Raw genomic sequence first — 14,932 nt, forward strand, 5'->3', positions numbered from 1 at the left:
GGATGGCTTGCCATCATTGATAGAATTACCGTATGTATTCTGAATGATGCCAGTAAATTCTCCAGGAAAATATCAGGCTATCTGTCCATGAATTGAAATGCAAAGAATATTGGTCAAGTGGTAGGGCAAAAGCTCTAGAAACACACGTCAGTGTTTTAGAATAACTTACCGTATTTTTCGGCATATAAGATGCTCTGGCGTATAAGACACACCTTGGTTTAGAGGGCAAAAATAAGGAAAAAAACAAAAAATAAACCTAGGTGCGTCTACACTGCAGGGGCGTCTTATGGACCTTTCACCCCCTAAAACTGCCTCAAAGATATTCTATCTACACTACACTAATCCCTGCTGCCTTAACAACTAAGCTACACAACAATACAATACAATACACTACCACAACACATTAATACACTTCACTACACTATGCTACACTACACTGCAATAACACAACACACCACTGCAATACCCTTCACTAAACTACACTACAATGCACTGACACAACATACAACTTCACTACACTACACTGTAATATACTAACACTAAGCTGCACTACAATGACACAACAATACTACACCTGTTCCTGCCGCCATGCTCCTCTTCCCCTCGCTTCAGCCGCGATCCTCTTCACCTTCTCAGGCACATTTCTCAGATGCCACCTCCGCCGCCAGGTCCTCCGATCCTGTGAAGGGGGAAAAAGAAAAGCATTAGTGGCATTGTCCCCCTCTCCTGCGGTGATCCGCTCGGCACTGCCACTCACGGAAAGCTGCCGCCGCCCCCTCTGCCGCTACATGCCGGGTGTTCATCCTTCTGTCCTCCTACTTCCTGTTTACATTACGTGCAGCCGCGTCATGTGTAGCCCAAGATGGGTAAGCGCTTCCCTGCGCACTCTGCAAATTTTTTTTTCATGCATTTGGCATATAAGACGCACCCATTTCCTCCCCCCCCCCCCCCCCCCGTTTTGGGGAAGAAAAAGTGCGTCTTATATGCCGCAAAAATACGCTAAGTTAATTGTTGGGTTGATATGGTTCTGTAAAAATGTATAAGCTATAGGCTTACTATACACCAGTGGTTCTGGATGATGAAGTGATGCATCGGGGGAAAAAAACAGTTGCTCACTTAAAGCTCAACTCTTGCAAGCACCTTCTGTTTTAAGAAGACAAATTCAACTCGGACTTGTTTTTTTTTAGTAAGAGGTCTTACACGTTCCTATTAGTTCTGGGTCACAATGAGCTAGGTATTCTGTAAATCAAAAATATGACTTTAATCCTGTAGTTATATATAGAAAGGCCTAAAGCAGCCAGTAACTGTGAGGAAGCTTGTTAACATCCCTGAAGTGAAGCTGTTCCGTAAGGAAGGATGGGGCATGGTCAGTAATCAGCGGTAAAATTGCTGAGCACTGCATGCGCATGGCATCTTTACCACTGGTTAGTGAATTTACCCCAATGTTCCAAGCACATTTGCTTCTGTTATATTCACTTATCAACCTGATTGCGATGAGAATTTGCCGTGTTCAATTTTGATTTTAGTTTAACTTGAGACAAGTCTGATTCCCACCAATTGAAAACAGACACATCTAATCCTGCACTTATTGCAGCCCTTTCTGCTATGGGCCAGCAGGGCAGCTCCAGGTACTGATTTTGATCTTAGTAGCGAGTCAGGTGAGCAGTGTGGAGCACATGACATGCCCCTGAGCAAGGGAAGAGGCAGGGATTTTCATGTACGGTAATATGCAGCTCTCAGATGGATTTTATTGGCTTCCTGGAGTCGCTTTCACATTTTCAGGGCACATACATCTTGTAAAACCTTACTGCTCGGAATGATGAAATATGATATGTCGCCTTGAAGAGCAGGATCTGTACATGAATAAAAACAGTTGTAGATCATGGTTTTCAAACTACCTTGTAGATGTCTTTTTTTTCTGATGTAAAATCCAAACACTTCAGAAGCCTCCTATATCTTGGTGCTTTTACTCCTTTTGTCTGCTTCCCATCATGCTCTTTTTCTGTAATGCAGAGTGTGTGCTCGCTGAGGCCCACAGAGATCTGGCTGCTCGGGCTCAGCCTTCCCAGGCTGAATTTAACACTGCTGCCATGGCATCCGAGACAATAACACATCTTTTGAAACATTGCTGTTCTGAGTGGAATAATCCCCTGGTTAGTTTTTCCTTGGCATTTTGAGTTATTTGTACAAACCTCTAAAGCACAGAATGGAGGCTGAAACTCACTGACTATAGAAGGGCATGCAGGGTCAGGAGTGCTGTTAAAAGGAAATGGAGAAAATACACAGATCTCCGCCATGCTCTACAGTTTGTATTATAAATTAAATATGTTCCTGTCCACAGAAAAGCTGTGATTGAGGGTTTTTTTTACTTGTTGGGGCTCATTGACTACTTGACCTTTTAGCTCTATGTTCTCAGAAATAATTAATCAATGCAGGGCATTCCTCTTAACATATTTGATGTTTAGTGTACGGGTAATTGAGCAAATGCCTCTTTTCACTTGGATCGCAGGATGATTAACTTGTGAAGCAGGCTGGGGGTTGGATTTCCCAAGCGATCAAACACATTCAGCAGAATCAGTGAAGAGCAGCGTCATTTACTATCTAAGAAAATCCTTAATACTTGATGTCCCAATAGCAATGGTGCTGCTTCAGTCGTACGTCGTGCACACGACATCTCCCAAAGCGAGAGACACTATTTCCTGTGTTCTTTTGTCCCCAGAAACAATAACACTGTAGCTTGTAGTGAGAGGGATATGAAGGCTTGCAGCGCCGGGTCCCTGCTTCAAATCCCAGCCAGGGTACTATGTTCATGAGTTTTGTATGTTCTCCTGTGTCTGTGCAGGTTTCCTCTCGACACTCTTGTCTGTGGCAATGCAATGAGTGTAAACAATGAGCACTGTGCAATGCAGCGCTCATGCAGACCGACAGGAATCCTGGTGATGTACTTCCTGTTCAGCAGGAAGCAGGTTGCTGAGTGGGGGCGGGCCTATGCATATGACCCTGCTGGTGCATTCTGCTGCAGGGTCATATGAAGTATGTTTTTGTGTGGTGCTGTGAAGTGTGAAAACAAAGGAAAGGAAAACCATACTGGATTTCAGTTCATTTTTAAAATGTTTTTAAGCTGGTATCTTGCATCACTTTTAATTATTTATGTTTAATTTATGTAATGTACTTTTCCTGTATTGATAGCTGATCAAATTTGTGCTGATGTAATAAAGGGTGCAGTCGTTTTACCAGAGATGTAAAAGAGTGACCCAACAGGGTTTAAAGAGATTCATTTAAAGCTATCCTTGTTAAATCATTGTGTAGCACAATGGCCACAGTTATCTTCTCTTTGTAAAATGTTCAGTTTGCCTTAGTGCTTCTATGGTTAATAATGATTAATTGCAGCTGTAGAAACCCACCCAGGGCTGCCTGCATTATTTTTATATTCTCACTGTGTTAGCATCCCAATGCACAAGTTTTCTCGCAGGACCTTAATCTATTACAGAAGGCTGACAACACAAGTCACCAGTTGCACTATTCTCAGTGCATAAAAACATTGTTCAACTGAAAAATGCCCTTTTTTGAAACATACTAACAATACGGACAATGTATTTGTTTAGCACAGAGAACAATTACATCCTAAAACGCATGCTATTACTCAAAGCAGAAATAACAACAGATCACTCCAAGACAGTTGACCTAAAGTGCCCACAAATGTAAATTATTATTATTATTGGTTGTGTTTTGATTATTATATTAGGCTGTGCACAGGCATGAGATAATTGTGGCTCATATTACCTGTTCACTGTTAGATTGCATCACAGTACCTTATACAGTCCTGCAATGCTTTGGCACAATCCTTGCCCAGCAATTCACTGGGTTGGATTTTACCATCCAGTTACTACTGTATTCTCTACAATGGGTGGTCCCCTTATCCTTTTCCCATTCCGCCTTTCAATGAAGAACAGGCTTGTTTGATTGAGCCTTGCTTCATGCTTATACTGTATGCTGACCAAGGGTGATGGGTTCTATACTGTCATTTGCATGGCCTGCAACCATTTAATCTCTATGCCAGACTTTTAATCATGTAACTTGCTAAAAATGGACACAGGAAAGATGACTCTTGTAGGGACTTAAAGTCACTGTTTTCCTGATTGTTAATCTGATTTACTAAAGAAAATACCAGCTGCATGTTATTATCATTTATATACTGTTAACGTATTCTGCAGTGCTAATCACTAGTTGTCCCTCAGAGGGGCTCACAATCTAATCCCTGCCATACACATATGTCCATTGTAGTCTAGGACCAATTTAGGGAGAAGCCAAATAAACCGATCTGTAAGTTTTTGGCATGTGGGGTTTCATTGGAGAACATGGATGTTTATTCTAACCTGTACTGAATTTATTAGATCTTGGCTGAAAAATGTTTGACAAGACATTTCAACCATCATCTATAGGGCATCGGGGCATGGAGATGATCACTATAAGGCTACTGTTTGTGTGATTGCAATCACACACAATTCCACAGCAAGAACTTGTTTAACAGATGCAGACAAGGCTAAGCTTTTGTTGAATACTTACATTGTCAAGTGATCTCTAGCTATGAGGAACCTTAGGCAAACAGGCCTGTTTGTTTTGTTGAATACTTACATTGTCAAGTGATCTCTAGCTATGGAGAACCTTAGGCAAGCAGGGCCTATTTGTAGATAAATGTAAGTAAAGTGTGGTCCGGTGTAAAGGTAGCCATACACTGGTCGATTTGCCATCAGATTCGACCAACAGATAGATCCCTCTCTGATCGAATCTGATCAGAGAGGGATCGTATGGCTATCTTTACTGCAAACAGATTGTGAACCGATTTCAGCCTGAAACCGATCACAATCTGTTGTGGTGGTGGTGGTGCTGCCGCCGCTCCCCCCTCCCGCATGCCCGCATACATTACCTGCTTCGCCGGCGCGACTCCAGTCCCCAGGTCTCCGCTGTCTTCTCCGCTCTGGTCTCCAGGTCCAGCATGCTTTACTTCTTCCTGCCCGGCAGGAAGTTTAAACAGTAGAGCGCCCTCTACTGTTTAAACTTCCTGCCGGGCAGGAGGAACTGAAGCATGCCGGAGACCAGCGCGGACACGGAGCAGCGATGACCGGGAGTAGTCGTGCCGGCGGAGCAGGTAATGTATGCGGCTCTATTGCGTCGGTCGTCGGGTACTCGAACGCCACTAGCGACGCGTTCCCTACCCGGGGGCGATCGACGGTAATTTTCTGCACGGAGCGATCGATGGGATTGGACGAAATGGATCGAAATTCGGCGTGTAGCGCGAACGATTGGCAGCAGATTCGATCCCAGTGATCGAATCTGCTGTCGAAACGGCGGCAAATCGGGCCAGTGTATGGCCAGCTTTAGTCTGGCATTTATTGTATGGTTCTGATACAGTTCTGTATAATGCCTGAAGAAGAAACGTAACGTTTTGAAACCTTACAATAAACCATGTACAGTTAGTCATTAAAGGTATCAACGGAATCAACTTTTGTTGAAGTCTCAGCGCCATGTTTTACATATACCTGTTCACCCCAAGGCCATTACCTATAAATGTTTACTCAGCACTTATAGGTCCTCAGTTACGTGCCTGACATTTTTTAATTTTTGAGGCGATAGCAAAGAGGCAATTTTTATATTATGTTACAGTAAGTGTGCTAACGTGGCCAAATCTATCTGTTTTTATGTACCCGAGGAAGTGGCTGTATATTCAGGACTCACTTCCTCTCCATTGAGGTTCACAGCCTGCCCATTCATGCAGTGCCATTCCCTCTCCTTCCCTATGATTGGAGGGTGTGGCAGAAGGGCTAGAATGGCCTGGAACCGTGTTATCAGGTGCATGTACAGGCAGTAACCTTCGGGACGAGCTGAGGACAGAGGAGGCCAAGAAGTGTCCCTCTCACACGCAAATTACTGTGGAGCATTGGGGTTTAGTGCCACTAAAGGCCGCTGGGATGATTTATGGGTTTACCAGCCCACTTAAGTATTTGCACTGTTTATTTTTAAAATCTCTGGGAAGATAGTTTTCCAGCTGCATCAGTCCATGCTTAAGTATTTCCAAATCTGTAGTTAATGAGATATTCCCAGTAATTAACTCTTGGCTAATGAGATCCTTCATAAATCACTTACATCTTGCAGGTGTAAGTCATGTTTTTATATAGAGTGCAGACTGATGCCCATGTTGTTTTCAGTTTTGAATAATGATACATCCCCGAATTCTCTAAGCAAGGGAAATTTACCTCAAAATAACATGATCTGGTATTATCTGTTACGTATACCTCCTTTTCTTCCTAGTCTTCATATGAAGAATTTTACCAATCTAGGCAACAAATGGCTCCATCCATCAACAGATTGCACTGAGTTTTTTTATATATAAATAGACCACCTCAACCAGCACTGGATAATTGCTTGCACCTGATAAGCGCAGGTGAAAGTGTTCTTGACAGTTTTTAGACTTTAAAGTGAATCTGAAGCAACGCGTGACGTGAAATAAAAGAGGTTGTGTGTTATCCCAAGAGATCCAACAGACTTCCTAGGGAGACAGGAAAAGGCGCTCTGAACTTACTGTCTACAGCATAAAGACACTGCTTTGTATTTGATCTGAGGAAGCGGACTGTGTTCAGCGAAACATGTTATCTCATTGACAGTGTCTGATGAATAATACACCTTTTGTTTGAAATTGGCTTTGCCCCTTCCTTTGAGGTAAGCCATTTTTTATTATTATATATTTTTGCTATTTTTAGTCACATAATGTAGATATACTATCACCACCTATTTTTGTGTGGGCTTTCTCCCTCCCAGTTATGATGAAATAAACATTTACACATATGATACTACCCCTAAGAAAATAAATAAAAAAAAATGCATTAAAAACGCTATACCTCTGCATCACCATTGACATACATTATGTGTATTTTAGATGCATTTTGGAAAAATATGCAGCAAGTTCAGCATTTTCTAAAACGCACATTGCAGAAAGCAAGCGCAGGCGTTTTTTTCATGCGGCCCATTGACTTACATTATATGCGTCAATGCTAGCATTTTGCACAACACTAGCGTTTCTGCTTAGTGTGTTCCTACCCAAAGAGTTAAAACACTTGAAATTTTGTATATGTAAAAGAGCTTCTCTGAGCTTGTGGCAGCTTGTAGAAGTCAATCCCATTTTCTGAAGAGCAAATGAAAAGCTTAAACTACCAAGAAACAGTGAGCTACAGCTTGAGTTAAGGTTTTACTGCAAAAGGTCAAAGGGTTATAAGTTCTGCTTCTTTTACAGCTTGAAAGTCTAGAGTGGGGATTCTAAACTGCAACTGTGACAGTCTGATGCAATGGTATAAATATAGCCATATAACTAAAAATAACAATATGAGACTATTTTATTTGCGACTAATGTTCTATTTATTATCCATACTACACATAAAATTCATTATCTCATAAGTTCATTTTGACTTCAGATTCACTTTAAATGCACCTTGCCTGATCAAAACAGACAATTGAATTGTAAGATGTATTTTCTGTCTTAACAAAAGATGATCTACACCACGTGTATGGACTTGTCTCCAACATATATATTTTCATTCATATTTGCATGAAATTGGATCTTTTCAAATACAAAAGAGAGTACCGTATTTTATGTGCCAGTTTAGCCCTTGTGATGTGTGAAATTGAATCAGGCCCCTGTGTTACATAAACGCAGGTCATTCAGCCAGCTGCCATTACCGCTTGTTCACATGGTGAGTTTTTATTATGATTGGGCAGAAGCACCTTAAAACACACTCTTGAGTGATTGCTCGTAGTAAATAAGTTCTTTCAGTCTGATTTTACTGCTAAATTGTAGTTTTGGAATGGCCTCTTATGCAAGTTACAGGATCACACGCATTCCGTCGCACTGAACCAGAGGGTTAGGGATTTGCACAACCAAGAATGCAGAGAATGTGCACGGTGTTTGCGAATCTTAATTAGCAGGCATTCCAGTAAAGAGCCAGGCTGTGTTGCATGCAGTTGTGGGTTCAAGCCATTGGAGGCACATTGGAAAACTGCTTGCATAGTCACTTTTTAGGGCTATAAAAAACGTATCTGCAAGGTCAAGGTTGTTTCAGGCTTTTTAAGAAAACTCTCACAAAATGCATTCTGGAAATTCAGCTAGTTTTGGCCAGTGCTTTATGCTAATTTCCCTGAATTGTGTACATAACCGCAGTTTCTGGTCCCCGAGGTATTGTATATGAGCCGACATAAAACATTCACCTTGGCACTCTATATCCTTTCTGCACTATGAAACAGTTTTGATGTTTAGTGCCCTTTAGAGACATAAATAAGTTGTGTATATTATGTGACAGCTTTGGTGATTTTTCACGTGACTCTAAGGACATCACAACACTGTCTGTACATTATACTGGAAATATGCAAATGTGTCCAGTAAAGAAATATCTATCATTTCTGTTGGGAAGCACAGTGGCGTAGTGGTTAGTGCTCTCGCCTTGCAGCGCTGGGGCCCTGGTTCAAATCCCAGCCAGGTCAACATCTGCAAGGAGTTTGTATGTTCTCTGCATGGGGTTCCTCTGGGCACTCTGGTTTCCTCCTACATCCCAACAACATACATATAAGTAAATTGGCTTCCACCTAAATTGGCCCTAGACTACGATACATACACTACACGATATAGACATATGACTATGGTAGGGATTATATTGGGAGCCACTCTGAGGGACAGTTAGTGAAAAGACAATATATACTCTGTACAGCGCTGTTTACTATGTCAGTGCTATATACTGTAAATAAATACAAATTTGAAGCACTCCGATATTTATCTATGAGTAGCATATGTGGCACCAAAAAGCACCTTCAGCAGAAATGTGATGGACTGAATCCCTGCTTCACAGTTTTGTGCTGGTTACTGTGTTGCTGAATCATACATCCACTAATCCACCAACTAGAGTCGGTCAAAGCGTATGTATCAGCAGCAGTGAAGGGAAAAGATTTTGAGGTCAAATCGTGTGTATATGATGTGCTCCAATAAGAGTGGAGAGGTGAATGGTCATTTTATTTTGATCATTGTTTAAAGTGGACCTGAACTCAGAGCTTCCTCTCTGCTCTATATGATAAGCAACAGCATAATAACTTTGAAAGAAAAACATTTCTTTGTCACAGCTGATACAAATCCTGCAATAAATCTGCAGTGTGTCTTTCGTGGAAGCAGATATAGGGTTAACATCCTATGTTTACAAATTAGCTGCTTTGCCAAGGCAGCCAGCTGAAACAGCTGCGATCAAATTGTGATTAGTCACAGATGAGGGGGAATTAGACAGGCTAAACTCTCGTAATACATACAGGGTGCATTTCTCTGTTTTCCTTCTGTCCTGTGCAAGAGTTCAGGTCCACTTGAAGTTAGCTTATGTTTACATTCTGTAGGCGTTATCCAGCAAGGTGTTTGCTGATCAGGCCTGTAAAGGAACGCTGATCAGGTTGGATCCTCCCTCCGCCATATTATCGCTTTGACTGAGATTTTGCAACCGCTGAAGTTAACATTAAATAAAATAAAACCATTTAGAAAATATCACCTAAGATCGTTGTCTGCAGATGGATCCGCAATCTGCAGCACCCCAAGGCGTATTCACGTATGATTATTTTTCCCAGCATACTCGTACAGTGATAAGAGAAATCCAAATGAAAGCTGTCAGCATTGTAGCATAGACACTACTGCTTTCATTCTCTTCCAGCTGCAGTATTTTATGGGCAAGAAATGTGTCTGTAGTGTTTAGTGGAGGCAGATAAAGTCCGTAATTCCTACTCACAATAGCTGAGCACCCTCCTCGCTTTAGAGAAGACTGAACATGAAGTGCAATTTGTGTGATACGAAATAACTACGGTGACATTCACAAACATTCCTACAAGTATTTGCGGAATGTTCCAGAACTAAGATAACGATTGTTTGGTGGTGGAATCGTTCGGCGGATTACACTGCAGGGACTCATTCTGAAAATGCAATTGCTTACTTGCAGTCTTCCAGCTAACAAGACTGTATTCATTGTCAGCCATTGTCAGCTCTTAATGGACCACTGAATATAAAATTCTTCTTTGAAGTATTAAGAGATGATCATAGATGAGGTGTTAGAAGAGTTTGCCACACACATATCATCAAACAATTATTGTCAAATGTTAATGGCTGCTTTAAAGCAAATCTGAACCAAACTTCCCTTTGCTTGATCTCATCTAGGCCAAATACTTGTTGTCAAATTAACATTGTTTTACTAGTGCACAGGGTCATGTCACCTTGCTGGGCAAATCCACAGAGTGTGCAGTGTGTGTCATGGCAGCTGCCATCTTGCTCTCTGCGAAACCTGAAAATTACTTTACCTGCTGAAATTATGCCTCTGCAGCAGAGCTTCCCAACCCTACTCTTAAGTACCACCAACAGTGCATGTCTTGTGGAATCCACAAAGGTAGTTAACCAGATCTGCTGAGACACTAGTTACCTCACCTGTGAATGTTTGTGGTTTTATGCAAAACATGCACTGTTGGTGGTACTTGAGGATATGGTTGGGAAGCCCTGCTCTACAGTAACATTAGACACTTTCTGAAGACACAAAAGAGTTATTTATGCCTCTACGCTCCCCTGAGAGCACAGTGCTTGTACACATTAAAGCCCACCGAAGTGGAAGCATCTTGGAGGCAGATGTAATTCACGGTCTGGCAATCTTGACGGCACCCAGCTTCAGCACTGCAATGAACTGATTCGCTCTTTAGGGCTTTTTTCCACTAGCAGTGTTTTGCAATTGCGATTGCTTGTGAATCGCAAAAAGAATCAGCATCAGAAGTTTATTATCGTCAAGCATGACTGGGTGGTGCCTAGAATTGGGTTTGGCAACAACAGGGCAACCATGACAGTATTATACAGTGACGGAAGTAGACAACAAGCATTCAACAACAAGGTGCAGACTTCAAGAGTCTACAGCTGCAGGGAATAAAGTGTTCCTTCTCCTTGTGGTCTTGGCAGGGATTGACCTTTGACCTTATATGAGCCAACTGAAGAGGCCGTGGCCTGGGTGCGAGAGCTAGATCTTATTAGTATAATGGAAATTGTGAGGGAATGTTTCTATCAGTGCAATGCTATTGGGACCCTACTGCATTTTACCTGCATTAGCCATTTTTCTATTTATTTATTTTTTCAATCAATGTCTGTTTACCGGATCTGATACAAATTATTAAATTATGTCAAACTTAGTATTTAGTGCCAGTCCAACTTATTGTTATTTTTGCTTACATTTCAGGTTTTTATTAAAGTTATCGACACTAATGACCACCGGCCAGAATTTTCCACCTCACGGTACGAAGTGCTGATTCCAGAAGACATTACCCCAGAGACAGAGATTTTGCAAGTCACAGCCACTGACCGAGATGAGAAGAATAAGCTGATTTACACATTACAGAGCAGCACTGACCCTGTCAGCCTGAAGAAGTTTCGCATAGACCCTGCCACCGGCTCCCTCTATATTGTAGAAAAAATGGATCATGAAGAGATGCAGCAGCACGTTCTGACAGTAATGGTAAGCTACCGCGGCACATCCCTTTGTCTGCAGCTGATAAAGGAGACATTTTTTATTTTTCATTGTGAAATTCATGTGCTGCCATATTGACGGAGGATTCATTTTTCAGGTGCGCGATCAAGATGTTCCCGTCATGCGCAACTATGCCAGGATTGTTATTAATGTGACTGACACCAATGACCATGCCCCCTGGTTTACAAGCTCTTTCTATGAAGGTCGAGTCTATGAATCAGCTGCTATTGGATCTGCTGTGCTGCAAGTCACTGCCTTAGATAAAGACAAAGGGAAAAATGCAGAGGTTGTTTATTCTATTGAGTCAGGTAAGGGTTCTGAAATTGATTTTCAAAGTATAAACATCAGCAGGCTGCACAAAATACTTATCTGTCAAACGTTGCAAAGAAAACACAGGGGATATGTCCTTGCCCAACAACAAAACTAGGGTTGCCCCCACTCTCTATCTGCCTTCTCAGTGTTTATAAACGGCAAGTATATTTCTTTTGGTCATAACTATGGAGATGGAACTCTGGACCACTCTTTATATCCACAAACCAGTGAGTTCTCCGTGATTAATAAATCATGGATGGGAGTGATGCAAAACTACATGGGCCATGTTACATGCAAGACTTTTTCTGTTTTTGTGAATAGTCTCTGCGACAAATTTCTAAGCATTGTTACCAATGCAACCTCTATGAACAATGGCACTCTACAGCAACTTGTTGCTGCAACTCTGTTGGCCCTCATACTATATGTAAGTGGTAAAATTGGCCTGTCATTGGCCAATGAAAATTGTAGGTGTGTACCAGGCTTTAGCCTCTTGCGTGTCATGGCTCTAATTTATAAGAGAAGGCTTTTGTTTAGTACGGACTCAAGACTTTAGAGCTATCAAGGAGCTCAGAAAGATTCCAGAGCATAATTAAGGTGCCTTAACCTCCCTGGCATTCTGATTACCCGCGGCCATGTCTTGAGCCCGTACTAAACAAAAGCCTTGTCTTATAAATTAGAGCCATGACCACGGGTGTTTTTTTTAACCTATTTTTATTTTTTAATCATGTAGCTAGCCTAGGGCTAGCTACATGAGTCCCCCCTCCCTGCTCCCTCCCACCTTTCCGATCGCCGCCGGTGATCATGCCCATTAGGAAATCCCGTTCTGAACTAATTACCTTCAGGGCTTCCCCCATCGCCATGGCGACGAACGGAATGACGTCACAGGGAGTCCCGATCCACCCCTCAACACTGCCTGGCACTGATTGGCACGGGGTCTGGGGTGCCCTATTACACGGCGGATCTGTGGCGGCGAACGGAGAAACACGCAGCTAGCAAAGTGCTAGCTGCTTGTTTCACAAAAAAAAAATTATTCAAATCGGCCCACCAGGGCCTGAGTGGTGCCCTCCAGCGTTACTGGACGAGCTCAGCTCGTCCAGAACGCTAAGGAGGTTAAAGTGCATCTGAGACTAGTTTAGTTCTGTTAAATAAGTCAAAGGGTTCTCTAAAGTCAAAAGGGGGACTTCAGTTGACTCTTCATTTAACTAACTCCAAGGCTGCACTAAGCTGTTACATGGTGCTTTTTAAGTATGAACATCTCTACATCCTTCTGCTCTGAATACACAGCTGCAGTCATGTTACTATGCACTCTGTGTCACCTGAATAGAGCTATGTATTTTGGTGATAGTGAGGTCATTCAGAGTCATCTTATAGACTCTATAAGGCTAGACTAGTATAGGCATCATTTAAGCGAGTTCACTTTAAGGAGCATGGCCATGAAATAGCTTAAATTGATTTTACGCCTTATGGTTTCCTAACACAATCTCCATTTATTTTGATGACACCTTCATATTCTTACTTAAAGAATAAATATACTGTACATATAACATGCCTGAATTAAATCAGCCCCAGATTGCTCTGGAAGCAATAAAGTGCACTATAATGCATTATTGGATTCTCCCTCCTGATGTGATCATAGGGCATACGTGTTGATTCAGTGTAGGAGGTTTTGGCTTCATAATTTGCACATTATTTCCAAGCTTGACTATACAACTCAGTGTTAATGAACAATTTATCAATTTTCCCCAATGGAAAGATCTGGATAACATGTAAGCCCTTACAGGGAATAAGAAAACAGAAAGAAACCGAAATGCCCAATTAATGTAATAAGAATGGTAATGGAAAATAAATCAAAAAGAAGGATAGTCACAAGCCTGGGCACGTGATGTCTATAGATGACTATGTGGGGATCGCCCTGCTCTGGCTCTGGTCACTCTCAAATAGAAAAAAACTTTGAGGGTAATTCATGAGAACAAAAAGTACCCAACAGTATTTATCAATTTTTCACGGTTGTTTCCCTAATCCAAACCAATCGCCTAACCTAATGCCTAAACCTAGCTTTTCCATATGAAAACCTTCCTCATGACACCTAACTTCTCACTTTAAGAATTCTCATAATGCTACCTACCCTACTTGATTAAATACCCCATCCTAATTCCTAATCTTAATGGCCACGTTAATAAAAATACCTTTCCTAAAACCTAATCTTAACGTCTTTTCTTACCTCTCCTTCATGATGCCTAAATGTAACCTCTCCTTCCTGTTTAGCTCTTCTTCCTGTTTAAATCCCCTTACAGACACACCCCATTAACCTAGATTTAAGTTGGCAGAGGCAACCAATAATGACCACCACTGCCGATAATCTGCCATGTGTACAGCAGCCCCCTGCCAGCTGTTTGTCAGGTGTCAGATTAAGTCCACCTGGCAACAGCCGATGGCTTTGTTTTCCCAAGTTAGCAAGCAGCACAGTTTTAAGCAAACCTGAAGAATAATAAACTGATAACGAATTGTATCTTTAGTCCTAATGCTAAATAGAACTTTCCTTGATTGTTAACACTTAGGACTTGATTCACTAAACCGTGATAACTCAAATATCTCACCTTATCAAAGATATTTCACCTTATCAAAGATATCACACTTTATCAAAGTTAACACGCCTTATCAGAGTAGCATAGAGAGCGCTACAAACTTATGCCTGCTAATTGACAATGGCACTCATCCTGCCCAGAGCCCCTCTGTGTTCATAGCGCTCGCTGTGCTACTCTGATAAGGCGTGTTAACTTTGATAAGGTGTGATATTTGAGTTATCAGATTTAGTGAATCAAGCCCATAGAGTGAGGACTGTACATACATTTTCCACAGTGTTGTGCAGAGTCTATAGTGGTGTCACTAACTGTTCCTCAGAGGAGCTCACAATCTAATCTCTTTTATTGTCTAACGTCCCTAACTTAAGTTGGCCATACATCAGGCAACTTAGCGGCCGATCAACCATCCAATTCAATTGTTATAATCAAATGGATGAAAATCGGTACTGCCAAGTGCATGCCCGACCGACA

At 41.7% G+C, this 14,932-nt stretch overlaps 1 protein-coding gene across 5 annotated transcripts in view; it reads left to right on the forward strand.

Annotated features, from left to right (window-relative positions):
- Positions 1–14,932, forward strand: part of FAT1 (FAT atypical cadherin 1) — a 376,731-nt gene that overhangs the window by 276,854 nt on the left and 84,945 nt on the right. For all 5 annotated transcript variants that reach the window (XR_011030974.1, XM_068278660.1, XM_068278659.1 and 2 more), the window contains exons 8-9: positions 11,280–11,555; positions 11,665–11,875. Coding sequence is in view for 4 of the 5 variants with exons in the window: in XM_068278660.1 (XP_068134761.1) it covers positions 11,280–11,555; positions 11,665–11,875 (487 nt within the window). In the remaining variant the exon portion in view is untranslated. The remainder of the gene's footprint in view (positions 1–11,279; positions 11,556–11,664; positions 11,876–14,932) is intronic.

Source organism: Hyperolius riggenbachi, chromosome 1 (assembly GCF_040937935.1).
Source record: "Hyperolius riggenbachi isolate aHypRig1 chromosome 1, aHypRig1.pri, whole genome shotgun sequence".
NCBI classification, from domain to species: domain Eukaryota; kingdom Metazoa; phylum Chordata; class Amphibia; order Anura; family Hyperoliidae; genus Hyperolius; species Hyperolius riggenbachi.